This window comes from Necator americanus, chromosome I (genome assembly GCF_031761385.1).
Source record: "Necator americanus strain Aroian chromosome I, whole genome shotgun sequence".
Taxonomy (NCBI): Eukaryota; Metazoa; Nematoda; class Chromadorea; order Rhabditida; family Ancylostomatidae; genus Necator; species Necator americanus.
In genome coordinates, this window is record NC_087371.1 from 13,995,438 (window position 1) to 14,020,924 (window position 25,487).

At 43.0% G+C, this 25,487-nt stretch overlaps 6 protein-coding genes across 8 annotated transcripts; 3 read left to right on the forward strand and 3 right to left on the reverse strand.

The window, feature by feature from the left end:
• Positions 1–1,784: 1,784 nt before the first annotated feature.
• RB195_005487 (uncharacterized protein) lies at positions 1,785–3,656 on the reverse strand (the record flags this gene model as incomplete). Its single annotated transcript, XM_013436868.2, has 4 exons — positions 1,785–1,920; positions 1,987–2,117; positions 3,337–3,405; positions 3,588–3,656. The coding sequence occupies 4 exons, from the start codon at positions 3,654–3,656 to the stop codon at positions 1,785–1,787; spliced, it is 405 nt and encodes a 134-aa protein (XP_013292322.2).
• RB195_005488 (uncharacterized protein) lies at positions 1,792–14,931 on the reverse strand (the record flags this gene model as incomplete). Of its 2 annotated transcripts, XM_064178016.1 has the most annotated exons (9): positions 1,792–1,920; positions 1,987–2,117; positions 3,704–3,757; positions 4,718–4,803; positions 5,211–5,354; positions 5,568–5,728; positions 6,333–6,469; positions 11,481–11,565; positions 14,821–14,931. In XM_064178016.1, 9 exons carry the CDS (start codon positions 14,929–14,931, stop codon positions 1,792–1,794), a joined length of 1,038 nt encoding a protein of 345 aa, XP_064035106.1. The 2 variants fall into 2 exon arrangements, with proteins under 2 accessions (XP_064035106.1, XP_064035107.1); XM_064178017.1 differs by lacking the exons at positions 1,792–1,920; positions 1,987–2,117; positions 3,704–3,757; positions 11,481–11,565; positions 14,821–14,931 and adding an exon at positions 7,292–7,319 and having other exon boundaries at positions 4,683–4,803.
• Positions 14,932–15,173: 242 nt separating this feature from the next.
• On the forward strand, positions 15,174–15,935 carry RB195_005489 (uncharacterized protein; the record flags this gene model as incomplete). Its single annotated transcript, XM_064178018.1, has 1 exon — positions 15,174–15,935. The coding sequence occupies one exon, from the start codon at positions 15,174–15,176 to the stop codon at positions 15,933–15,935; it is 762 nt and encodes a 253-aa protein (XP_064035108.1).
• Positions 15,936–16,011: 76 nt separating this feature from the next.
• Positions 16,012–16,947, forward strand: RB195_005490 (uncharacterized protein; the record flags this gene model as incomplete). The annotated part of the gene is made up of 1 exon (XM_064178019.1): positions 16,012–16,947. The coding sequence occupies one exon, from the start codon at positions 16,012–16,014 to the stop codon at positions 16,945–16,947; it is 936 nt and encodes a 311-aa protein (XP_064035109.1).
• Positions 16,948–17,183: 236 nt separating this feature from the next.
• On the forward strand, positions 17,184–18,023 carry RB195_005491 (uncharacterized protein; the record flags this gene model as incomplete). Its single annotated transcript, XM_064178020.1, has 1 exon — positions 17,184–18,023. One exon carries the CDS (start codon positions 17,184–17,186, stop codon positions 18,021–18,023), a length of 840 nt encoding a protein of 279 aa, XP_064035110.1.
• A 2,564-nt stretch (positions 18,024–20,587) lies between these two features.
• RB195_005492 (uncharacterized protein) lies at positions 20,588–25,459 on the reverse strand (the record flags this gene model as incomplete). 2 transcript variants are annotated; one of them, XM_064178021.1, is made up of 9 exons in its annotated part: positions 20,588–20,644; positions 21,271–21,341; positions 21,441–21,536; positions 21,603–21,708; positions 23,241–23,415; positions 23,472–23,590; positions 23,652–23,810; positions 23,880–23,987; positions 24,629–25,459. In XM_064178021.1, 9 exons carry the CDS (start codon positions 25,457–25,459, stop codon positions 20,588–20,590), a joined length of 1,722 nt encoding a protein of 573 aa, XP_064035111.1. The 2 variants fall into 2 exon arrangements, with proteins under 2 accessions (XP_064035111.1, XP_064035112.1); XM_064178022.1 differs by having other exon boundaries at positions 23,880–23,977; positions 24,505–25,459.
• Between the last annotated feature and the right edge of the window lie 28 nt (positions 25,460–25,487).

A 25,487-nucleotide genomic window follows, 5' to 3' on the forward strand; every position in this document is an offset into this window, starting at 1 on the left:
TATGGAGTGGAACGGGTTCCACAGTATCGAAGTGGTAGGTCTGGCGCTAGGAAGCTACAAAATGGTATGCGACGGGTCCCACGACGTCCAAACGGTGCGTCAGCATCGTGAAGCAGTTACCGCGTGGAAATGGTTTGTGGCGGTGCAGTAGTATCGTGCAATAACTTCTTGTGGATGTTGTAGAAGGTGACTGAGACATTGTGAACCGTTTCATAACCGTGGGCACTACCCGTGTTCCGTTGCACCTCTATGGCTCACCCGCACGTCTATTACCCAGCACGTTTGCCTCATATTGGTAACATGCCTTCTTCAGAAAGTGGAAACACGCTTGCAACGGCTGCTTAAAGGCGACATACCACGAATTTGACGTGGTGCCGATTTCAGGGGGAGTATCCGTATAGGGAGTCGTAGATTATGGAGACGAGGGTGGTTCCGCTAATCTCTCTCTGCATCTCTGCAAACAGCCGCCTCCAGAATTTTGTTTTGTACGACGCCATCCGTGCAACGCTCCACCCCTTGCACCTCCTCCGCCATGCGATTCGTCGAAAATCAATTCGGGCTGCTCCGATAGGCAGTAAGAGACGCTACGCGTGCAAGGGAGGCGGACGGCAATAGAAGGCATCTTACAAAACAGCATTCAGGGGCCGGCTGCTTGCAGTGATTCAGGAAGAGATGAGCGGAACCACCCCGATCTCCATAGTCTACGACCCTGTATATGGATACTCCAACTGCCACCCCAGATTCATGATATGCTACCTTTAAAAAGTAGGAAAACAATTTACGTGGTCTTATTTGGACCCTTATCTTTATCAATACTGTGATGTGCTTCATTTCACGTCATTTCATGTTCTGTGACACTTGTTAGGAGAAGACAGAAGGAAATCCCATATTTCGAGTAATGCTTTCAAATTGTGTCTGCATGATATTGGTATGGTAGGAGTGTTTGAAGCGCAAGTTTTGTATGCTCTCCAAATGTAGAACCGATGTGTTTAGAAAAGGAACTATGGAATCTTTCTCCTAAATTTAAAAAAGGAGAGAGCGTTGTGAGAAAAACAGAACTTTAGTTTTACAGAAAATGCCACCACTATTAATTTTTATTGATCAGTGAAGGCGAGCGAAGTGAACACCACAAAAAAGGCTGAAGTCCGGCTTTACCCGTACGTTCAGACTGGTAATGTATAACGCGAACTTACACACAGGATTATCATTTCATTCGCATTGTTTGGAGTCGATTTCTGTCATTATTTTCTGATTACAGTGCCTAATTAAAAAATTGCTGTGAATCCGTTCTACTCATATGACAATGTTCGAGTGCTTTCCCTCCAACAAAAATGCACCTCAGCCACTCACCAGTTTCTCTTTCCTAGCCCAATAACGGCACAAAAATAGTCGAAGGATAAAGTGTCTGGCGTTAATCAATCCACTTGAGATGCGCCACCGTCTCACAGTTCTCACCTCAATTCAGAATCGCTTGAGGTGTTTTTATCCTCCCAGATAAAAGTGGTACCAGTTAATCTATCCCGGAGGTATTAAAGATTTGGTTGCCACTGGGGCGAAATCGAACTTGAGATCGATCTTGCTGGAGTCATAACGGAATCTTTTACCGATTGCGTTACACCGCCCATCCAAACAAAAGTAGCTACATTTCAAATTTGTGATAAAATGTCAACAACGGTTCATTTTAATGTTGGAAAAGAGGTCTACATAAAAGATATCATGTGTGTAGAGTAGTGTGGTGCATAGAGGTGGTTTCGAAGTTAGTTATCTCCTGTAAAGTAATACGCTTAATCGTTACTGTTGTTGTACGCTTTGGAAAGCGTTGGAAAGGACGTTCCTTGAAATTCTATTTTTCTGCTCAGCAATAACCAAGGATGAAGCATCAGAGGACGAAATTCCTTGTGATATACATATACCACGAAACTGAATTAAACTGAATTAATGAAATAATGAGTGAGTATTATACCATATGTAGCATATGGAACGTACCCTGCCGAAGCATGTGTCAAGTTCCACATGAAAGTTGTCGTCAAGAATTTTGCCCATTTGTAGTAAACAATATGAGAAATCATATGATAAGATGACATCATTACAACAAATATAACAGCAGTAGTGCTTGCCTAAACGTACTCGTCTTTTTCTACAGATGAGCTTAAAAAACCAAAATGAAACACTAGACATGTCTTGATTTTTATAAATGGCCTTCTTTTCGTACCGCTTTTAAGGGACTTTAGCGCTGTCGTTAAACAATGAACTGAACATTGCGCTCTCTTTCTTTCTGCTCATAATTAGCATGTAATACGACTTTTGTTTATTGGTAATCAAAGTGCAGAACATTTGGTTTAGATCTAATTCTTGCGACTGAAAAATGTCCATTAGAATGGGCGTCTCTAAGTGGCAGACTGCTACGTATCCTAGGTAACAGCACAAGCTTTTTCTCTTGTTGTATATTGAAAAATCCAGAGTCAAAACCGCTCTTGACTGACAAATGTCTCCCATATGAGAAGGCAAAAGTTCGTCACTAGAAGTGAATAGCTAAGCCAGTCGGGGACCTAAAACCTAGGCATTAGTATTCGCGGATCCATGACATGTTGGATAAACCTAAGAACTAAGAGTTAAAACATTAGCAGTTCCAGCTCTATCTTCCTTTTTTTCTCTTTGTAACTTAAGCCTACATCCTATATGTCATAGATTCTCTAAAAGTAGTGCTTAAAGGCATCACCCACGAATCCGGCGTGGTATGGATTTTCGTTGGAATATACTTATATCGGGTCGTAGATTATGAATAAAGGGGTGGTTCCGCTCATCTCTCCCTGCATCACTGTAAACAGACGACTTCGGAATGCAGTTCCTTACGACTTCCTCTATTGGGATCCTTGCGCCACCCTTGCGCTCCGCTTCCGCCTGCGATTTGTCGGAAGTCCATTCGGACGCTCCGATAGGCAATTCATTTCATTCGACTTTTTTCTTGTTCTCAATTTGTCATTTTTAGTTGAAGTCTCTTAAATGAGAATGCCAATAATTAAAGGCATCATCCCACGAATCTGAGATGATGCCTTTAAATTTTAGGACTCCGACTGACTTAACCATTCACTTCCACTGGTGACCTGTCGATTGATGAACTATCGCTTACTCAAATGCTTTAATCAAATGCAAGAGTTATTTGTCACTTAAGAACGGTTTCTGTGCTCTCTGGACATTTTGCGCTCAAAACCACAACTGAACTAGAGCAGCAGTGAGTTCTACCCCACCCCCTAGCTTCATGTCGTATTGACCCTACTATACCTTTCCACCAAAAGTGAATAATCCACGTACGCAATATGAATTAAAAAAAAAAACCTGCATATAGAAGATTGTGCTTTTCTTCACCGCAGACACCTGATCTCCTCTAGATGTTTTCGAAAACTTCTGAAAAAGACATCTCCATTTCTTCAATTTTTACTCCTTTTCGCATCTAAATTGCAAATTAAACTGTTCTTTTTCAATGCATTTTTTAGATATCTGGAAAGATGGGCGACCAGAAGGTTTCATTCACAACACCCATAGTTATTATTGCAGACAAAAGATAATTGAAACAAGAAAAAAAGTACCTTTTCTCGACGACGAATAGCAATATAGGTGACGGTATTCAGGAAAATAACGACTACGCAGATGACCATCCCATACACAAAATTTAAATAAAAAGAGAGTATTTTCCTACACAAACCCGAAGAAAGCTCCCATGTTAGCGTTTCTGTGTGAAACGTTAGATTGCATCCTCCTGAAGCATGTGGATAAATGAAATCATCAGTCGACGGTGGAAAGAAAATATCCCGAGAGAATAAAAGTAAGAGAAATGAAAAGAAAAAGCCGTTGAGCATTGAACAAGGTCCCGTCGAGACTTTCCACTTATATGCGTGTGAACCATTGGTGCAGGGATTCGCTTTGAAACTGCGGCAAACTCAGATAAGATCAGATTTTTTGTTGTGGATGTCCGTTCGTATCGATTTTTCCTTTCTCCTTTTTACTTTCATGGAAACATTTAGGCACAGTCACTTTTTACAGTCACAAAACTGCTCACAATAAAACCTGTTCCTTTCTGATGTTGTAGAATCTGTTTATCACCTGTGGGAACAGTCAAATGGAGAAAAAAATATAAATGTTCTCTTAGTGTCTTACTCACAGCTGCATCTTTATTAATGATATCTCTAAGGTGATTATTCCCAAATGCTTTTCTTAAATTCGTTCGAAAATTCAGGAAGTTGTCTTGAAATTGCGGCATTTCTTTAGCATACAGTGGATTTTAGAATTTATCTATTTATTTACTTATTATTTATTATTACATTTAATTTATTTATTATCTACTTTATTTCTTATAATTTTTTTTGTATTTATCTGCTGATCTTCCGTAGATATCCCTAATAACGGCTGGAATTTTTATCCGCCAGTCCCGATTTCCTTACACCCGCATTGTTGCACCGTTGACCGATGGAGATGAAAATGTTTGAGGAAAAAGAAGAAAAAAGAAGTGATTTCCAGAAGTGTTGTTTTTAACATCACACGGTCGAGCCGAATGATTGTGACTTCCAATGCAATTGCATATGCGTTCGTAGTGGGACCCTTTTCAACTCCAACTGGGCCTCTGCGCTGACCATGAGCCACGGTCCCAACATCGGTCTTGGAATACAATGACGCCACGAGCCAGGTCATTTTAACCCAACTGCATACAATATGAAATTACCGAAGGAATAAGGAATGGCGTGAATAACGGGCAGTATCCAGAAGAGTGCAATCATCTGCTTTGTTCGTCGTGGTGTGAACGCAACACTGGAAAATTTAGATTTAGAAGAATTAAGAAAAAAAATGAACACAATGTATGTTCTCCACTGAATTCTGTTTTGTAGGTGGTGCAAATTGGGCAAACATCGATGAACACTTCGGATCAGGGTAAAATGTTGAAGAGCGGTTTCCCAAAGAAAATGGTCATTGAAAAAGACGACAACGAAGGAGAGAGTGTGCACTAGCGAGAGGCGCAGACCGAAGAAAAACGAGTGGGTGTCGACGAGAGGGGACTATTCCAAAGAACGAGAACGAGCCACAAAAGTGGCAGTGAGATAGAAGGAATATAGAAGTTTTTTAAACTTTATTTTCGAATAGTGGCAGATTTCTTTATGGACAGAACATACAAGAAAAAATCGGATTATTGCGAAAAACAACAAAAAAAAACAACCTACTTGTACAGGACTGGAGAAACTATAGCTAAAACACGATTGGAAGCAATCTGAACTTGACTATACAATGAAGCATACCAGAATAACTTCGTTAATTGGCCAATTCGTTGACCATAAATCGATTCAGTGAGATTCTTGTCGAATCCGCTGGAAGACAGCTCTAAGCCTTTTTTAATTGAGTATTGCTAGCACTAGCACTGAAAGTGGGATTTCGAGAAACTTCAAGCAATGTGGTTAATTTAATTTAATTTGTACTAAATTTCCTGTTGGCAATTTTTGGGTCAAGTTTCTCGCTGCATTCCCCCATCTGAAGCAATATCTTATCTGTAAATAAGTTAGTTGTGATCTCATCTTACTTACAGTAGCGCTGCAGGTCCTCCCCAAAAACTGCAAAAAGCTACGACACCAATATCAGCAATAAGATGCGAGATACAGATCGATCCAAAAACATTCCGAAAAATTGGCGATCGACAAATGCACACAGCTGCGCTCCAGTTGAAAATGCAACCCAGCACACCTACCTGAAAGGAAGAACGAATTCTTCAGACTCTCAAAATTCACAATCAATGCATTCTTTTCTTCAGTTCCAGTGGAACAGTGAGATGTTGTTACTCCTAAATTGAATCCACGACCACGTAACACCACAGAAGTCCCTAGGAATCCTACACAGTCACGGTGTTCAGATGGATTATCTACGGATTTTTCGTATGTGTGAGCTAATAAAAATATATAAGCACATGCAGCATGGACTTCAATATAAGCACAATATGTTCGTCTATCACATAGTTAGGCTGCCCGCAGAGTTCAGAGCCGCGCTTTATCGGTTGTGTGGTTTTGGTGGTTGTTGACTATCCACAACAGTTCGCTCAATAACCACCCAAACCGCGGCTGCGCGGCTCTGAACTCTGCGGGCAGACTCAGTGACTGCTCGACCGTCTGGGCACGCCCTCATTTGAGCGTCATTCGAATCTGGGGTCAGCTCAGCTTGATGCACTCACAGTTCGAACCCCTCAGTGTTGCCGGGTTCGATTCTCTTAGAATTTCCAATAGGTCTTAGATTTTATGCAATGCAATGGACTGAACATTATACATAGAATAGAGTAGAAAAAGAATTTTGTAGCTCACGAATATTAGAGACAATCCAGCAGCGACCTCAATCGGTCTATTGAGCACATCCGTGATGCATGATGAATTCGGTTCAAGACAAGTTGCATTCTCCGAATCGGGTGAAAATATTCTTAAGAGCATTTCTCCGACATCATCTGTAAAGTCATACAGTGAGGTCAAAACGAGATGAAGCACGGTGCAGTTGCGTAAGCGGCTGCGCTCGAAGTTGTGCCCTGGAACGTCTTGAGCGGTTGAAGTTGAAATCCAGGTGGGATCATCGCAGCAGGGAAGAATGGTGCTAGCACTAACTGCTTGTGCAGCTGCACCATGCTTCATGTCGTTTCGACCTTACTTTATATTACTTATGTTAGCACCTGCCTTCTCAACTCAAATGATGTTAGAGCTCCAGAAGAAAAAAAAAACATATTCAGAATTTTTTCTCGCAGATTCTCTTCTTTTGCAAAAAAGAAAGCTGATCTGTAGGTCGAGATTTTCGAAAACAAAATAATGCCCGTAAAGGAGGATCCCATTCAATTTTCGTAGATTTTGATATATTCTGAGAATTTGCGATACGATGTTCTTGAGATTTGCGGGTTATCTAACGTGTACAACTTCCTTTTCATAACATCTGAACTTAAGATGAGGATTAACCCACTTAAGGTTGGGAAAACAGTGAAAGACCTCATTCATATCGAATTTTTTGCTTAAGTAATAAATAAAAAACGATAACTTTCAAATTTCTATATAACCGCTATCTATATCTGCTGGAGACAATATCATCAAGGCAAAAGTGCAGCGGTTCCAGGGGTTTGGCTTAAATTTACGTCAAGGTTAGAAAGCTTTATCTGGATTCTTCATCCCAGAATTAGAGGCTCTTGTTTTGAGTTGAAATCAAAGCGATCTGTTTACAGTAATCACAAATACAACAAATTGAAATGACGTCATCAAAAAGGTATTGGCAGGATAAAAATAATTACGGAAATCCTTCATTGGTGTGTTGTCCATGTCTTCTCGTTTCCATCGGTGATCACCTCTGCCTCTTTCGAACTGTTACACTTAATCCAGCGGCAAACCTCAAAGAATTTCAGCGCCTACAGATATGAGCAAAAATCCTGGAATGAATGAACCCAACGCTTCCATTCCATTGAAAAATTCCAGAGAATTGAGAATACTGTTTAGATAAAGAGTATGAACATAGTGAGATTAAATGTTGAAGCAAGTGATGAGCTAACAACCATAGGTTAGTGCATGAGTTACACTAACCAACCGCAAAAATTTACAATGAAAAGCAAAAAAATACATCAATATTACAAAAAGAATGAAACTTTAGGGGATAATAAAAGGAAGGACGCCTTTCCTCAAAATGTGAGAAGAATGTGTAGAATGATTTAATAAACATCGTTATAACATACTCTGAACATTCTTGAAATAATTTCTGGATGAGAAAACAGCTGAATTATTTGCGGTGCCAATTCTCTAGTGAAAATACTTGTCAAGACCTGAACATGGAAACCGACAGACTGAAATTTGCTGAAGTGATTTTGGACACGTAGTAGAATCCTGAAGCATCGTTACCCGTTCTGATGATGGAATGAGCTTCCGTGACCATTTCGCTTATTGTGGAATTTGTCCATACGCATCCGTGATGGCAGGATACTGTATTCGTACTGCTGTTTCGAAAAAACAAGCGTAATTCCGGGCATCCTCAAATCGCAGCTCACTCTCGTGCGAACAGTTTTAATTTCATTATAAACGTTCTGCACCTTTTTACAGTGGTAGAAGCAATTTGGTAGAAACCATGGATGAGCTCAAGTCGGGTTCAAATGTCTGTAAATGTTCAGCAGGTTCAGAAGACCAAGAACAAGAGAGCACCGAAAGTTATGGAAGTGAAGAACCTTCGTGTAAGGTGTTGGTGCTCGTCCTTCCCATATATTTGCAGGAATCGAAACTGTATTAATGAAATAACTACAGACCGTAGGTACAACGACAACTACGATGTCATGACGATATTCTGATAATCCCTTGTCTTGAATTACAAACTGGCGTCTGGTTTTTTCGTTCCTGCCATCTCTAGAAAGCTACTCACTACCCACAGAGCCCTTTAAAGACATCTTCTGAAGTTTAACCGGCGCACACAACACCTAGCCAACCTTCACAGCTCCGACTCAAGAGGAATGTCCGTTTTCGCGACCCAGCGGAATGCATCGAAAACAAAGCATAGATGAGCAGGTCACATTATGACAACAATTGACGATATGTGGACCAAAAGAACGCTAGAGATGCTAAACGCCCTCAAGGGAGGCCGCCATCGGGATAGGGTGATGGGTTCGCTGCACCGATGGACTAGCTGAGAGCTCAGCTGGATATCCCTAAAACACCTCGTCAACGTGGCTCGCGAAAGTTGAGAACATCTTAAATAACAACGGCGAGGAAACGAAACGTGTGGAAAAGATGCTTTGGCCCGCACGTCCAGTGAAGACCGGCCATCGAAGTATCTAAGTAAGTATCTAACTTTTGGCCACACACTGTTCTGCACACCATTGGTGGATAATGACCTTTGTGCGAAAATTTGCAACACAGATACACAGTGCTAGTTGATACACTTCTATTTTGAAGTACTCACTTTATTGCTTAGCAGAATGAACGTCCGGCTAAAGCCGGACTTTATTTTTTTTGCGATGTTTTTTTTGCCTTCACTCATCAATAAAAATTGATGGTGGCTTTTTCCGTAAGATTTAATTTGTATTTTTGAACAATGCTTTCCTCTTTCTTATTGTGTCAAAATTTGAGCATTGATGAAAGATTTCGCAGTTCCTGAACGCTCCATTTCTTTACTTGGCGAATATTCACACTTGATGTGACAGCGGCACTCGAATGCTATGCAGTTAGCCTTCCTAGACTTCATAGCCGCTTTCGACTCTTCTTACCGAGGCTGTCTTTTCGACGCCCTTTGCGCCGATTGTATTCCGGTAAAGTTCATTCGTGTAATCGAGGACATGAATGAAGACAAACCGCTGCGGTTCGAACAGCAGCTGTATCTGCTTCATCGCTCGATGTGGGAGTAAGACAAGGAGTGGTTCAGCTCTGGGAAGTGGAAGTAAGACAAGGAGCCCTTCTTGTTCAACTTTGCAGTCGTTAATATCATGCAAAGAACAGCTGAGTAGTTTTCCAAGGACGTTTCATTTTGGCAGGATTTGGACATCCCTTGGTCGCTCTTGAGTACGTCGACGATTTAGTAATAATCGCTTTAAGCTGCACAAAATTGCAACGTGTCGCCGAGTTTGTATCGAAATACGAAATGCATACGAACTGCGAATCCGCCCTGATAAAAGCAAGCAGATATAAGTCTCCCTCAAAGGGTGGACGGACAACCTATTGAACTCGCGAATGAGTTCAGTTATTAGTTTTAGTCTTTTAAATTAGTTATTTGCGTTGTATGCTGAAAAACGATGGCAGCTACGAGAGAGATGTTTAGCAAAGATGCGCTAAGGCCACTTCTGTCTTCAGCTCCTTAATGAAGTGCCTGTGGTCGACTCAAATCGCCAACGAAGTCAAGCTGCGAGTCTAAATATCTGCAATTCGCTATGGCAGTGATGATGGAGATGTTCGATTGTATGGAAAATAAGTTGCTTAGACGGATGCTTGGCTGCTTTTCCCCGATGGTGTCCAGTAACGAAGAAATTTAATCAGAAGTGAATATGGTGTACTGGCGAATGACGCGAAGGAAATACCAACATTTTCTCCCACCCTCTGAAGTAGTCGCAGAAAACAGTCCTCGCTTTCTTGGTCACATTATGATGAGATCATCGGATTGCCCAGTCCAGGCTCTCTCGGCCTCCATTTTGGGTCTGCGAGCATTGAACATGCTCGCAGACCCAAAATGGAGGCCACCCGTACGTAGAAGGAAGTTCTAGGCGCGAGTGGTGAAGGAAGACCTTAAGAAACTTGGAATCGAGAGGCTGTTCAGATGAGACATAGAGTTGCGCGGAATATGGAACAACGACGGATGGATAGATTCTATCGAACAGATAGAAGATCGAACAGGATGGCCTCAAATATGTTCAAGGACGATTCACCTCGGCTAAATTACGGAAAAGCCACGTTAGGTCATAACAATCGCCCGCTGATTGAGTCAAGTAAGTCAAGTCGTTCGATATCACCACAATTCGGAAACATTATTCGAGGTATGTGTTTTCCTCCTCTTTCCCCCAACAAGTAGCACAGAATGATGTGCTAACATGAAATGACGTGAACCCCATCATGGCACTGATGGTAATAATGCTCTATTTCAGAACACGTAAACTGTTAGGTACTGTTTAAGCATCCGATTGCATGCGAGTTTCCGCTTTCTGAAGAAAGGATGTTACCAAACTATGGCAAACGTGCAGGCAGTATGCAGGTGAGTCATTGAGGTGAAATGCAACAAGTGTAGAGGATGTGTATGAAATAGTTCACAACGTATCACTTTTTGCGAAATATAAATGGAGTTATTGCGCAATACTACAGTTACACCAAAACCATTTGCACGCAACTGGACCCGTTCCACCCTATTTTATCGGTGTAGAGCCCAGGCGCAGCAACCCGACGCCATGAGAATCATCCCACTATATAGCTTTCTGGCGCTGGCGCACCAATCCGCCATAGGACCCGTACCACTGCTTTCTGGGATTTCGTGATTGAAATTGAAATGACTGATACACATAGTGACAGAATAAGCCCGTTGCTATGTAGCATCATCATGATGCTTCCTACAGTGATCTTTATGATTCAGTTATAGTTTTCTGGATTCAGTTTTACTCCTTCCATGCCAGTCTGATTTCTTCCTCTCAAGATTTCCTTCAGTAGCAATATTTTCTCTATAACATCTAGCTCATTGCTTTTGTGTAGCAGTGTCTTGAAGACCGGCCAGTATGCGCGAATTCTTCAGCATCTGCGTGAAATTTCGCTAGGGATGTCTGAGGAGGTCTAATCGATAGCTAATGGAAATGGTTTGTTTTATTTTGTTCTGAATCGTCTGTGTTTGGCAAACTTGATTGTGAAGTTCTCAGTGCAGTCTCATTATGGTTGCTATTTTGTTCGACATTTTGGATTGTTTAGGTCTCTTCCTGGTCCGAATTATAGATTTTGCCTTTTGAACAACGAGTAGTGGACACACGTTTTACTTACACTTATTCTGTCCAGAATGCATCTGCATTCGTCTAGCGGTTAGCATAAATATGAAACCGTTTGCCTCTACAATGGCTATTGGCAGCTGAAATTTCATCTTCACTGTGCTCTATTTCAATAATTAAATCTTTCTTCTTGAATTCTCTGCCTTCTCTAATCTTCCTGATACTATCCTGTAGAAGAATAATTGCTGACATACAATTTTAGCTCTCTTGGTCTACTGTAGTATGGACAGCGTTTGTTGTGTACTCCGTGTCTCTGGAGAATAAATTTTTGAGCGCTGATTCGCTCAACACATTTGGAGTTTTGCGGGAATTAGGAGCCATTTGTTTTTATTGGCTGAACTTCCTGAAGTTCCACGAGTGGTAAGAATCAATTGATTTTAGGTTTTTAATGTGACCTGTGTCCTCTTTATTGATGAGCTAGTCTCTTCTGGCCTCAGAGATGTTACACTTTGACGCAGAAGCATTGGCTCCTTTTAGCCGATGTACCAGACTATATGGTGGCGGACAGAGACATATGGTTTTCAATATCCTTTCTGAAGAGGCCAAAATGGAGGTTCAGCGAAATGATTGTTATTAAAAGCAGATAGAAAAAACGCAATGAAGGTAGTCAACTGAGTGGACACAGCGTTATCTCCCGCATTCCTAGACGATACAGGTTATGCCGAGAAGAACTTTAACAGCGAGGAATACCTTATACCACGCCCTTTGGGATGGGAATCGTAGTCTATGATAGATCTGATTATGGCCATAGTTTCTTTGAAGCAATGATACGGATACGGTATTCTTCTACGACAAGTGGAATGACCATTGGTAAAAGAGGGCAGCTTTCGAATGAGGGCTACATTCTACGGATCAAAACTGGAGGCCATGCGCTCATGCATCAGGTGCATCTGTCTGAAATCCGCAAAATTCCATAAAAATTTCTTCTAAGATGAGGTTTTTGGAAGACTCCCGTGAGCCTGTCGTTGCCATTGCTAGGAAAAAGTACGCGGCCACCGGGTTCTCGCACCAGTCCTAGTTCGCATGAAGAATAACAAAATATCGGTCATGCGTGCCCTTACCCGAAGTTATCTCTGAAGTTCAATCGTTCTTCGCCACAAAAACTGATTCTATGTGGGTACAGCGTGCGTCACTCAAGTGCGGCAGGTGGCATTAGGAGTGCAGCCACAAGTTACACGGTTTTTATAGTGATAGTATCGAGAGAGTTCTTATTCATAAAGATTGAGCTCCCACGACCTTTGCAGTTCAGGGTCCATAAAGAATTATCATATATGAATAGATGCTGCGTACAGACACTCAAAAGTTCAACAATGTTCAGGTATGTTTGTGAATTAAATACGGTGAAAAGCTTAACTGCTACCAGCTGTCGACCTCAAACAGTTCCCTTCACTCTCTTCCCTAAGTAGTCCTAGAAGGGCTTAGTGTTTTCTTCTCGACTTTTCGGAGCGGGTTATTTTCTTCTTTGGCTTTGTTTTATATGCCGACTTGGGATATCATCACCCACATAAATCCATGAATAAATGGGTGGTTAAGTTAAAAGTTTATTGTCGCAAACAGATGACCACACGGTACCAACGAGGGCGAAGTGATGTTCTTACGTCACACCCATAAACTACTTCAGTCGCAGTGAGGTCACGATAAGTGACTACCTTCGCTAAGACGATACGGCGTCGAGAGGAGAGGCAGGAAACAAGCATACAAGGCGTACTGAGTACACAAACAATTTGATCTTCAATCATGTTTTATCGCTATGGTTTTGGCTTCCTCCTTTTCTTTGGCGGTAGGTTCTAGTGGCGTGGTGACAGGACGGTTGTAGATGTTGTTGTTGACGGTGAGGTTGTTCGGGGTGGCTTTGGTTGGCGATGGCTTTGGCTGGCGGTGACTTTGGTTGGTGACGTTGTTGTTAGGCGCTGATGGCGTTCAATTTCTGATTCCTGTACGAGCGTTCGCAGGCGGCTGGGTCCACCTGTTGTAGCAAAGTGAGAAATTGTGGCCTCGGCTACAACGAAATGTTTTATGTGCAGATTCTTCGAGCTTCACGGATGTACCACAGTTTTATTTACATGTTCGCACAATTTTTGACTCATCAAACCGTCCTGTTACCATAAATGTCAAATCTTTGGCAACAGCTACTCCTGATTGTAGCTAAGACTCTTCCCCGATCTGCTCAATTTCAATCATCAAATCCTCCCTTCGGACTTCATTCTACAATTCTTAGACTCGCCTTTGACTTCTCTTTACAAATTTGGAAGCTTTTCCTCGCTTCTTTTATTCGCCTTACGCTGCATTGTAGGGCTGTAGCTGAACAGCAACTCTGATAAAATCCCACATCTATTATTGGATATTCTCCCTGTTCAGTTTATTCCCTGTAGCTGGATACTAAAAATTTCAGTGTCGTTGCGCTAAGAACTACTGGTGCTTTGTGTCACAGACATAACCACAGAGTATTAAAATAGGAGATCAGAGTTTAGTTGCATTCATGTAGAGATGACAAGTTTAAGCAAAGAGCGTTTGAATACAAGCAATCTGTAAGAGTTGCATGCTAGAAGAGATGGTGAGCTTAGACAAAGGAGCGGTTGCAATCGAATATAAGCAGTCTGTGAGAGCATTTTCCTCCAGTTTCACAGCATTCTCTCATTTCACTATTCGTTTAGTTGAAAATTGTTGTTGTGCTATAATTTTACATTGAAAGGATAAAGGATAAAGTCACTGGCTTATTAATCCACTGGGGATGCGCCAACGCGTTTTGCTGCAACTCGTAATCGTTGAGGTTTTGGACGGCGTCTGAGCATATACAATGACTCTCAGAGGTCAGCCGATAATCAAGTCAGGCTTTTTATCCTTCCAGACAGATCTGGCACCAATTTATCGATCTAGAAGGGATGAAAGACTTTGTTTGCGCCAGGACGGCTTCGAACCATGCGGCTACTACGAATCTCTAACCGACTGTGCCACATCCGCCCAATTTTACATAAATGTAGACACAATATAATGTAGACACAATTTGGAAGTATTACTCGAAATATGTGTTTTGCTCCTGTTTCCCCCAAAAGTTACCAAAGAATGATGTTTTAGCAAAAAATGACGTAGAGGACATCATCCTACTGATAAAGACAACGTTCTACTTCAAATCATGTAAACTTTTCGCTACTATTTAAGCAGCCGTTTACATGCGTGTTTCTACTTTCTGAGGGGGCATGTTACCAACTTGTGGCAAACGTGCAAGGAATTAGACTGACGAAGGAGTCATAAGGGTGAAAAGCAACGCGCCCAATGGCCGCAGCTATGAGACGTCCCATTTAGCACTTGCGACATGCACCTCCACAACGGTTTACCGCCTCATAGTGGCGTGGAGGTGACACTGGGCGTCCATCTGCGATGCACAGCGGAGGTTCGTCCTCCGGCAGGATCTCCCAGGCTGAGAAAGAGTTCGACACATCCGACATTCCGACTTCTCGGAATCGGAAGCCTAGCTAAGAGTAAACCACTGCTAAGATTCACCACCGTCTTGGCAAAATGTCGCAAGGTGGTTCCCTGATCCATATAGGTTGGGCGACAACCTGTGGTGAAAGCTAAGCTCGCCGTGGCATGGCTGCTTAGTTTGGGGAAAAGTCTCTTTGCCACTCCAGCATATTCACTGCCTCAGTACCCTGCACACTGGGCACTGCCGTCTCAGACGTCGGACGGTATGGCGACCGGTGAGAGGCGATCAAATCTCAGGTTGCTCAGGACGTCATTGATTTTGGACCAAGGCGACACACGCACGACTCGCCATGGAGACTGTCTCAGACTGTGTACTTACAACGCGAGAACAGTTTCCACAGACGCTGACCTGCATGCCCTTCTCGGAGTTGCAGAGCGTATCAAATTTCACGTGATTGCTCTGCAGGAGACCAAGTGCAGAAGGAGCGACGTACGACAGATGAATGACGGTACACTCGTCATTCGTGGAGAGAAGGTTCCGTCGCGAAATGGAGGCGGTGTTGGTTTTGTTGTGCACCCATCTGTCGTCCATCTCGTCGATTCTCACGAGATCCTGTCACCTCGTCTGGCCATTCTTCGCCTCCGCCCTCTGCGCCAAAAATCCATCAGTATCATCAACTGCTATTCACCAACATCAGCAGCTGAAGATTCCGAATTGGACGCGTTTTACGAGGAGCTGGAGGAAGTAGTCCGCAACGAGAAATCCTTTTACAAATTCGTTGTCGGAGACTTCAACGCAAAACTAAGAAAGGCCACAGAAGAGGAATACAGGATTGGAAGATTTGGACAAGGGGACCGGAATGAAAATGGCAATCGTCTCGCCGGGCTGTTGTCCGCCGCTCGCCTCTTTCATGGGAACTCTTTTCATGAAAAAAGATCATCGTCGGTGGACATGGGAATCGCCCAATGGCGCGACTCGTGCGGAGATCGACCACATACTCACCAACCGGAGGTGGTGTCTACTTGACATCTCAGTAGTACCATCCTCTTGTAGTGGTTCTGATCACCGTCTCCTTCGTACGAAAATACGACTTAGCCACACGATGGAAAAGAACATCTGCTATCGGCAACGAAGGAGAAAAGAAGTCGTCTACGACGATTGCGTACTCGAGGACTCCTTGTCCCAAGGTGACTGGCACATTGAGGAGGACCCAAACGTGGACTACGAGATGCTGCTCAGAGGATTACGAGCCTGCGTTGAACGTGCCTCGAATCCGAAGCACACTGAGCGGTTAGTAGCAAACACTAGCTGCAGAAAAGCGTTGCAGGAGGATCTTTTGAAGTACAGGCAGAAGAAAATTCTAGAAGCAGCACAAAGAAGAACGAGTCTAAAGAAGTGCCGCAGGGATCTCCGCGAATATAATATTCCGCTAGCAACCTTGCTGAGCGAAGACGGGACTCGCACATCTACTCGTCGTGAGATGGAAATCATTACGGAGAGGTTCTACTCGAACCTTTTCCGTTCATCAACTCCTGTGTCAAGCCCAATCATCCCCACTGGCGAAGCTCCACCACGGATTCTCCCTTCCGGAGTACGAGTCGCTATCAAGAGCATGAAACCTGGCACAGCCCCCGGACCTGATTTTATATCAGCAGATTTTCTTCGGGCTGGTGGCCATCCGCTTCATGTAATCTTAGCAGCGCACATGACATCCTATCTTCAGAAAGAAAGGATCCCAGACCAGTGGAAGACCTCGCCAACCGTTCTTTTCCATATGAAAGGTGACCGAGAGGACCTTCGCAACTACCGTCCGATGTGCTTGCTGAGCGTGTTAAACAAAGCATTCACCAAGATCCTCCTCACACGCATATCTAGGACGCTGGATGAAGCCCAGTCTCAAGAACAAGCTGGATTTCGCCAGGGGTTCAGCTGCTTGGACCACATCCAGACCGTGTCGAGGGTCATAGAGGTTTGCCGGGAATACCGCCTGCCCCTTGTTCTAACCTTCTCGACTATGAGAAAGCCTTTGACAGCGTAGAAACGAATGCAATACTGTCAGCGCTGGTCGATCAAGGTGTGGACGTGTCGTATGTGAGGACATTAGCCATTGCTACGAACGATGCACGACTAGGATACAGCTTTTCCACCGCCCTCTCACCATACCCATTGGAAAGGGGGTACGACAAGGCGATACTATATCGCCGAAGCTGTTCACGGCTGCATTGCAATGGATAATGAAATCACTATCCTGGGAAGAAAGGGGCATAGGTGTTGATGGAAGATTTCTTTCCAACCTTCGTTTCGCGGACGACATCGTTCTCTTTCGACAGTACCAATGAAGCGAAACGAGTAACATTGAACGAAGCAGGGAAGAGAATAGGACTACGAATAAACAGAAAGAAGACACAGTTCATGAAGAACGCCCACTGCGAGGACGGAGGAATACAACTTGAAGCCTCCCAAATCGTGGAAACTCCGTCATACGTATACCTCGGACGTTCTATGAACATGGAAAACGACTTGAAGGAAGAACTGAATAGAAGAATGAGAGCAGCATGGGCAGCATTCGCAGCCGTCAGGGAAGCTACGGACCAACTGACGGACCAAGATCTTCGTGCCCATCTGTTCGACTCGACAGTCCTTCCATCGCTCTGTTACGCAGCGGAGACGTGGGCAGACACCGCGGCCACGTCTAGGAAGCTACTTACCACCCACATAGCCCTTGAGAGATGTCTCCTGAAGTTTAACCGGCGCACACAACACCTTGCCGGTCTTCGTAACTCCGACTTAAGAGGAATGTCCCGTCTTCGCGACCCAGCGGAATATGTATCGAAAGCAAAACATAGATGGGCCGGTCACATCATGAGAAGAATCGACGATAGATGGACTAAAAGAACGCTAGAGTGGATCCCAAGGGACGCTAAACGCCCCCAAGGGAGACCGCCAACGAGATGGGGTGACGTGTTCGCTGCACGGATGGACCAGCTGAGAGCTCAGCTGGATACGGCTCAAGGACCTCGTCAACGTCACTCACGAAGCTTGAGAACATCTTGGATGACAATGGCGAGGGAACGAAACGAGTGGAAGAGATGCTGGGGCCCGCACGTCCAGTGAAGACAGGCCATCTAAGTATCTAAGTAGGTATTTGGATGCTGCGGGACCCCTCTCACCTCATGTTGTAACTATTAGGCGCCTTCCCACCATTTCAACGCCGCGAGACCCCTCGCTACCCATTTTATTGCTATCTGACGCCGGAGTCCGAGACATATATATATATTTTTTTTTTGAAGGAGAGGGGGGGGGGGCGGCGGGGGGCCGGGGGTGTGTGGGGAGGGGCGAGAGGAGGGGCGGGTGGGGGCGGCGCCGGGGGGGGGGATATTTGGTAATTGTATCTGTGCCTTACGTTGATGATATTTTGTAGAATGCATGGGGGGGGGGGGGGAGCGGGATTATTAAGATACTTTGTGAGAGCTTGTAGATGACGGACAGTAAGCAGATTGGATAGTTGCATGTATGTGATTCTTATATACAGCCCGGCGGGGGGGGGGCGGGGGGGGGGGGGGGGGGAAGGGGGAGTCGGGGGGGGGGTATGTATTCTCTTGTCCCCGGATATATATATATATATATATATATATATATATTATATAGCATGATCATGATGTTGACTGTTGTTTACTTGATTCTTGCATCTACATTTTTGCCTTACGTGTGGTGCTATACTTTATTCTGCAGCTTATTCAATTATGTATTTCGCATGTTTCTACTCGTTTATACTTCTTTTTTATCTTAATAAGTTCAATTACCGAGGCTTATCTCCGACGCAAAATCCACTGAACCCACCATGAACACATGTTATGGAAATGCAGTACCATTTCTTTGTTTTTGTAAGTGCGGTGTCATACCCCTTGTTTGACCTACTATATCTTTGACAGAGGTCTGACCAGTTGTTTCTTGACAGTGATCTGCGTTCCAATTACGTTACTAATTAAAAAATTAATTTAAATTACTACTACTTTTTGTCCAATTTGATTGGGATGACTCCGATGCGATTGATGGTCTTTAATTTGAAGGTATAAAATTTCTCAACGAGCTAGTGTTTTCCTCGAATGCCAAAGATATGAGTTTTTGGCGCGGGAGATGTGGATTTATTTCTGGCGATCCACTACTATGTTTTATGTGCACAGACTCATGGGGTCTTGGATCAATGAGTAGGTGGTTCAGCTGAAGTTTTATTGCCGCAGGCAGAAGACCACACGGTACCAACGAAGGCGAAGTTATGTGCCTATTCATATCAAGGAAGTGTTACCACAAAAAGACACATAAACGTAAAAACTTTCCCAATCGGGTTGTTTTCTTCTTTGTATTATTTGGAGACTGCTTCTCCCTAACAATCTGTAGATATTAACAATGGCCACACGTGAAGTATTGCAACCTTCCATTACTGCATCCCTTATTGTAGCGCCCTATCATGCACCTTCGTTATGGGGTCTATACAAAAACGGAAAATCAATAAAGTCTTCTCAGAAACTCTTCAACCTCATCCTATGTTTGTTGCCGAAACCTCCAAGAAACAAAAGAAGATTTTGAACGCAAAATTTGGGGCGCTCATCACTACAGTAAACTTATTACGCGTCTTAGCTCGACGTTGCGATCACACACAGTCGGCACATGTGGATGTATTCAAAATCGCTCATGCCCAGTTCTGTCTTCTTAAAAAATTTTCCTTAAAGATCTGTGCCTAGGACCTAGCCAATGACAAAAAGCTAACAATCTAAGAGGGAACCTACTTTGGAAATTCTCAACCATTCAGAGTAAGACACTTTTTCCTTCTAGGTTATGGGACTAGGTTAGTCTGCTTTGTTAACGAGGATAAGGGTACAGAACCTGAAGCAGACTCATACCTCTAACATCCTCTTCGCAACTGCGTAACGATGTCGAAATGAACGTCGTAGAAATGACAAGTTCCTCGAATAACCCCACAAGTCTCAGGAATGAGAGCGGTTTATGAGGACAATAGATGTAGAATAATGTTAGTTTTTCCTTCTATCTCATTACAATTCAGACCGCAAACGCTTCAACAAAAGCCTATGTGTACATGCCTTTACCTAACATATTTAAAGGCATCACCCCACGAATCTGACATGGTATTCCGACAGTCAAAGAGTATACGGGGTCGTAGATTACAGAAACGGGTGGTATCCCGCTCAATTCTTAATAATCGCCGCAAAAAAAAAACTATCGGGAAAATGCGGCTTCGAGCGTGCCGGGGCGCTATTTTCTACAATGAGTCCTATTAGAGCGCGGCAACTTTGTGCACGCCCCGCATCTTCCGGGCCGTTTTTTTGCGGCGATTAGGAAGAAATTGACGGAACCACCCTCTTCTGCACAATCTACGAGCCCGCATGGGCATAACCCACGTGAAACCCCAGATTCGTGGGGTGATGCCTTTAATTTGCGATCATAATTGAGCAGTTTTGCATAGATGCACTTCGTCTATATGTCAAATCACCGGCTCTCTCAAACGAAATGACGTTAATCTCCGCGTCATCCCCCAAATAAACGGCACAACTGTCACATGCTATTTGAAGAATGCAGTGTTTATTGTTATTCTTGCACTTCATTTATGTGCACATTGGAAGGGCATGATATTCTCAATAATGTTACACAGTGATAAGTGTTCAAATGAGATCATTACTTTGTTGTATATCACATTGCGACAGCAGGAGGTCCCATTCCTGCAATAATGAAAAATAAACATGAATTAGAAAAAAGTTTTTTTTTTTGCATTGAGCAAAACCCTACGAAATCATTACAAAGTCTATAATAAGTGAAATCTGTGCACAAACCGCACAGTTGGCCATTAGTTTAATTCCAAACCAATCACATATAATGATTTTTATCACTGACATCTTCAAAACTCATATTCTCTCTACAAGAATTTTCCACACAAAAGCGCATCAAATCAAAATGGGGCTTTCCATCATAGTCTAGTGAGTTTACGTCTCATTTTTTCTAAACTATCCCTGCATCACAACATGCCAATTTAGCTAACACATGCACAAAATTTGATGAAAATTTGATATTGAACAAATATCTGATTTCAGAACCACTCTCAGTGACAAGACATGAAGATTGGGCGTCTTGAATCCCATCTTTTGTCGTTTATATGCCAGTTTACATGAAGCCTGGATCAGATGGATGATACTACCTCAAGCTGAGTATGTTCTCCGAAGTTATCGGAACGAATATCGGAACAGCAGTTCTATTTATAAGTAAGATGCATGTATAGCACTTTCAGAAAAAAAAGAACCATAATCTTGAATAATTATCTGCATAACTTATACCAATTTTTTTTACTTACTGTTGTTTTATTCTCCTCAAAAGGATTCGGAAATTGAGAAGACGGAGCACCAAGAAGATCAACTATACTGCCTGTAACGCACAATCGAAATTTCTTGAAGCAAATTGAATTAGATTAAATCAGATTACTACATATAACATATGATAAATATAATAAAAGAATTTTGAAACCTTGGTCAGAATCCTGTTTCTTCTTTTCAACTAACGGAAATAGATCTTGAACAGAGTATCCGGACGTGTCTGTCAGAAGTGAGAATGGTTTACTCGCTGAAGGTTATCATTTTAAATAATGTAGAGTAATGGAAGGAGATAAACAGATAGACGAAACCCTACCGCTACATGAAGGATGAGTCTGAAAAGGTACTGCTCGCGGAGGCGGAGCTAACAAAGGAACTTCGGCTTCGGTGTCTATTAGGGTTGGCAAGGGACCGATGTAGATCTAGAAGGATACAATTTACAATTACAATTTCTACATAGTACAGACAGATCCGTTATTAACATGATCATGCCCTGTAATAACAGTGTGTGTGTCACAAAATTCGAAAAAGGGGGTGTGTGTTCCATTCCAGAATGGAGGGAGACGGATTCAACGGGGTTAGATAGGTGGGCCTGCGCCGCAAAGCGATAAAACGGGATGGAACAGATCCCATGGCATCGGATTGGTGCGCCGGGTGGTAAAATGGGGTGATACAGGTCCAACTGCATGGAATTGGTGTAACTTGGTGCAGTAGCATGGTAAGCGCAATAAATTCGTGTGCATGTCGCAAAAAAGTAAATGAAGCGTTACAACAGTTTCATATCAATGGCCACTGCATGTGTTACGTTACACCTCTATGACTCCTATTCTATTCTTATTTATTCTTCCCTATTTCTTTGCACGTCTCCCTCAGGTTGAGAACGCTCCTTCATGATCTGACGTGGAACGTTATCTTTATCAGTACGATAATGTTTTTCACATCATTTTATGTTAAAACATCATTCTGTGATAACTGTAAGGGGAAATAGGAAGATAACCTATACTTAAGGTAATGCTTCCAAATTGTGTCTATATTATTTTGGCATCGAATGAGCGAAGGATTTTCTCAAAATGTAGAACTGACGCGTTTAGAAAATAAACTATGAAATCTTTCGCCTTTATTTGTTATGAAAAATAGAAAGGAAGCGTTGTTTGAGTAACACAAATCTAATTTCACAGAAAATGCCACTACTATTAATTTTCATTGAACAGTGAAGACGGGCGATGCGAACAGCAAAGAAAATCCGAAGTATGGCTTTAGCACTTTCAGACTGGTGTTAAATAAAATGGAAAGCTATCAGAATTTCTACTGCTCATTAGAATTTACCGTCGAAAAAAGCAAAATAGCTCTATATTTTGCTCAGCAGTAGACATGCTTGAATACTATTTAAAGGCATCACCCCATGAATCTGAGGTGGTGCAGATTTCAGGTGGAGTATTCGTATACAGGATGGGAGACTACGGAGAGGGTTGTGATTCCGTCCATTTCTTCCTAATTGCCGTAAAAAACGGCCCGGAAGATACGGCTTCATTCGTTTTGGCGCACCATTTTGTACAAGAGATTCGATTGGAGCGCACCAGTCTTGTGCGGCGCCGCATCTTCCGGGCCGTTTTTTACGGAAATTAGGAAGAAATGGACGGAATCACCTCCCTCTCCGTAGTCTCCCATCTCGTATACGAATACTCCACCTAAAATCTGCACCACCTCAGATTCGTGGGGTAATGCCTTTAATTCAATTTGCTTTCATTCCCTTCAGTACGCTCTAAGAATAAAACCTCTCAAAAGCACTAAAACTGTTATTAACCTGAACTATACGTAAGAGAGAGAACTTTGACCTAGTGAGTACGAAGAGATCCTTCCAAATTTAAATAATGGTCGAAAATCATTTGAACTCAAATATGGAAAATGAAGCACAAATCAAAAACTTTTAATCGTTATGTGAACACATTAGTACCTTGTTGAGCTGTTCTGTTTCGATCTTTTTCGCATCCGGCTCGTTTTCTGGCACTCCTAGAGGACTCTCTGGTCTCTCTTCTTCAGGCTCTTGGTTGTTTTCGTCTACAGGACTTTCTCGACCGAAGAGGTACTTTTTCAAAGAGCCTGCTGGTTCTTCGTCAAAGTCGACAAGACTAAAATGGAAAAGTTGAAAGTACAAAACACTCATTAACATTCTTTCTTAACCGACTTTCCAACAGCTTCCTCTTCAGGCTCAACAGCAGGCAACTGTGAGTATTCTTTTTTCTCTTTATCCATACTTTCTTGACGAAGTTTCTTCGCAACCTTCTTGGAAGGTTCAATAAGATCCTGAAAATCCGTAGAACATAATGAACGCGAACTCCTAGAGCTAATGACTTCAACTATTCACCGTCAAAATCTCAAATTCATAGTGTTGAAATGTCGATAGGTTAGCAGATAGTGCGGTATAGGCACGACACGTCTTTTCGTAGTAGGCACAAAGCATTTGCAGATATTTTCCCAGAAGATGAGATAGCAAATTCGAGCGAGATGCAGATAGGAGATCAACCTGCAAACAAATTATTATATCGAAGAGAAATCCACAAATCTTACGAAGTTCAATAGCAGAGAACCTCACTTTCTGCAAGGTATCTACTTTGAGTTTGTCGAGTTTCTCCTTGTTCAACCGTACGGCAGACTGAGCCTCGCGAAATTTCTCCAGCTGCCGATCGGTGTCTGGATCCAACTGGAAATGGACTTATTCCTAAGAATAATCAATGTCATGTAATCAATTTAATGATAAACGCGCTTTGATTAAAGTTTCATTCTGAAACAAGCTGAGAATGAAGAAAGTTATGTAATCTTCAGGTTCAATATGAACAGTAAAGATATAGTTGGACCAAAACGACATGAAACACGGTGTAGTTACACGAGCGTTCGCGCTGCATCAACGCGATTTCTGACCACTTGCAGACGGCCTGCGAGCGGTTCGCCTGGCAATTTGCTAAATTTTGCCAGCTGACGTCATCTGGATCGATATTGATCGCAATTTTTGTTTGTTTCCATTCTTTTTGTTTTTCTTTCTGATTTTCTTCGTTTTTATATTCCTTTTTTCGTATTTTTATTGTTTGCTGTATTTATTTTCGTTATAGAGATCTACATTGTATTTGCTTTTGAAATTCGGTCCAAAATTCGATTTACTTCTACATTAATGACTTACTTGACTTAATCCGCAAGCTGATGTCATCGCCTGACGCGATTACCCGCATCTTCGCCGAGGTGTGCCGTCCTTGAACACAGCTCTGCCCAACCTTCTCGATATTCTGCGAGAGCTTGCACAGAATCATTCGTCCATTCGTCGCTATTCCATATTTTGCGAAACCTCACGTCTCGCCTGAACTGCCTATCCACGCCGAGTGTCCTCAGGTCCTCTTTCGCCACCTCAGTCCAGAACTTCCGTTTTCGGCCAGGTGGCTTCTTCCAGCTCGAACTCGACGAACTCCTCAGAACTCGTTGAACAAGGCGATCTGCCGGTCTCCTTAATATATGACCAAAGAAGCGAAGACGATTTACTTTAGCCACTTTCGATGGCGGTGCAAGATTTTGATGTCTTCCATGTGTCATCCGCCGGTATACCACATCAATATCTGCGTAAAGATCTTCATTGTGACATACCCTAGGCCAAAAGTAGCCAAGTAGCCGTCTAAGCAGCTTTCGTTCCGTGCAGTCAAGCCTCTCCATAACCGTTGATGGTGCTGCCCAAGTCTCCGATCCGTACATCATGATGGAGCGAATTGCGGATAGGTAGACTCGCAGCTTGACTTCGTTGGTGATGGGTGTCGACCACAGACATTTCGTTAAGGAGTTAAATGCAGAAGTGGCTTTAGCGCATCTTTGCTGAACATCTCTCTCGTAGCTGCCATTGTTCTTCAGCGTACAGCCTAGGTAACAGAACTCATCGACGAGTTCTATCGGTTGTCCATCCACCCTGATTCCCGTTCGTGGTCTCGAAGAGATCCACATCTGCTTGCATTTATCATGGCGTAGGCGTAGTCCATAGGCTGCAGCTAGCTTCGATACAAGGTTGACAACATGTTGAAGTTTCGTACTGCTTTCCGCGAATATAACAACATCGTCGGCGTACTCGAGGTCAGTCAAGGGGCACCCTGATGGTGCTAAGATAATGTCGGTAGGACACTGGTCGACTATTCCTCGCATAATGTCGTCGATTGCGAAATTGAACAGA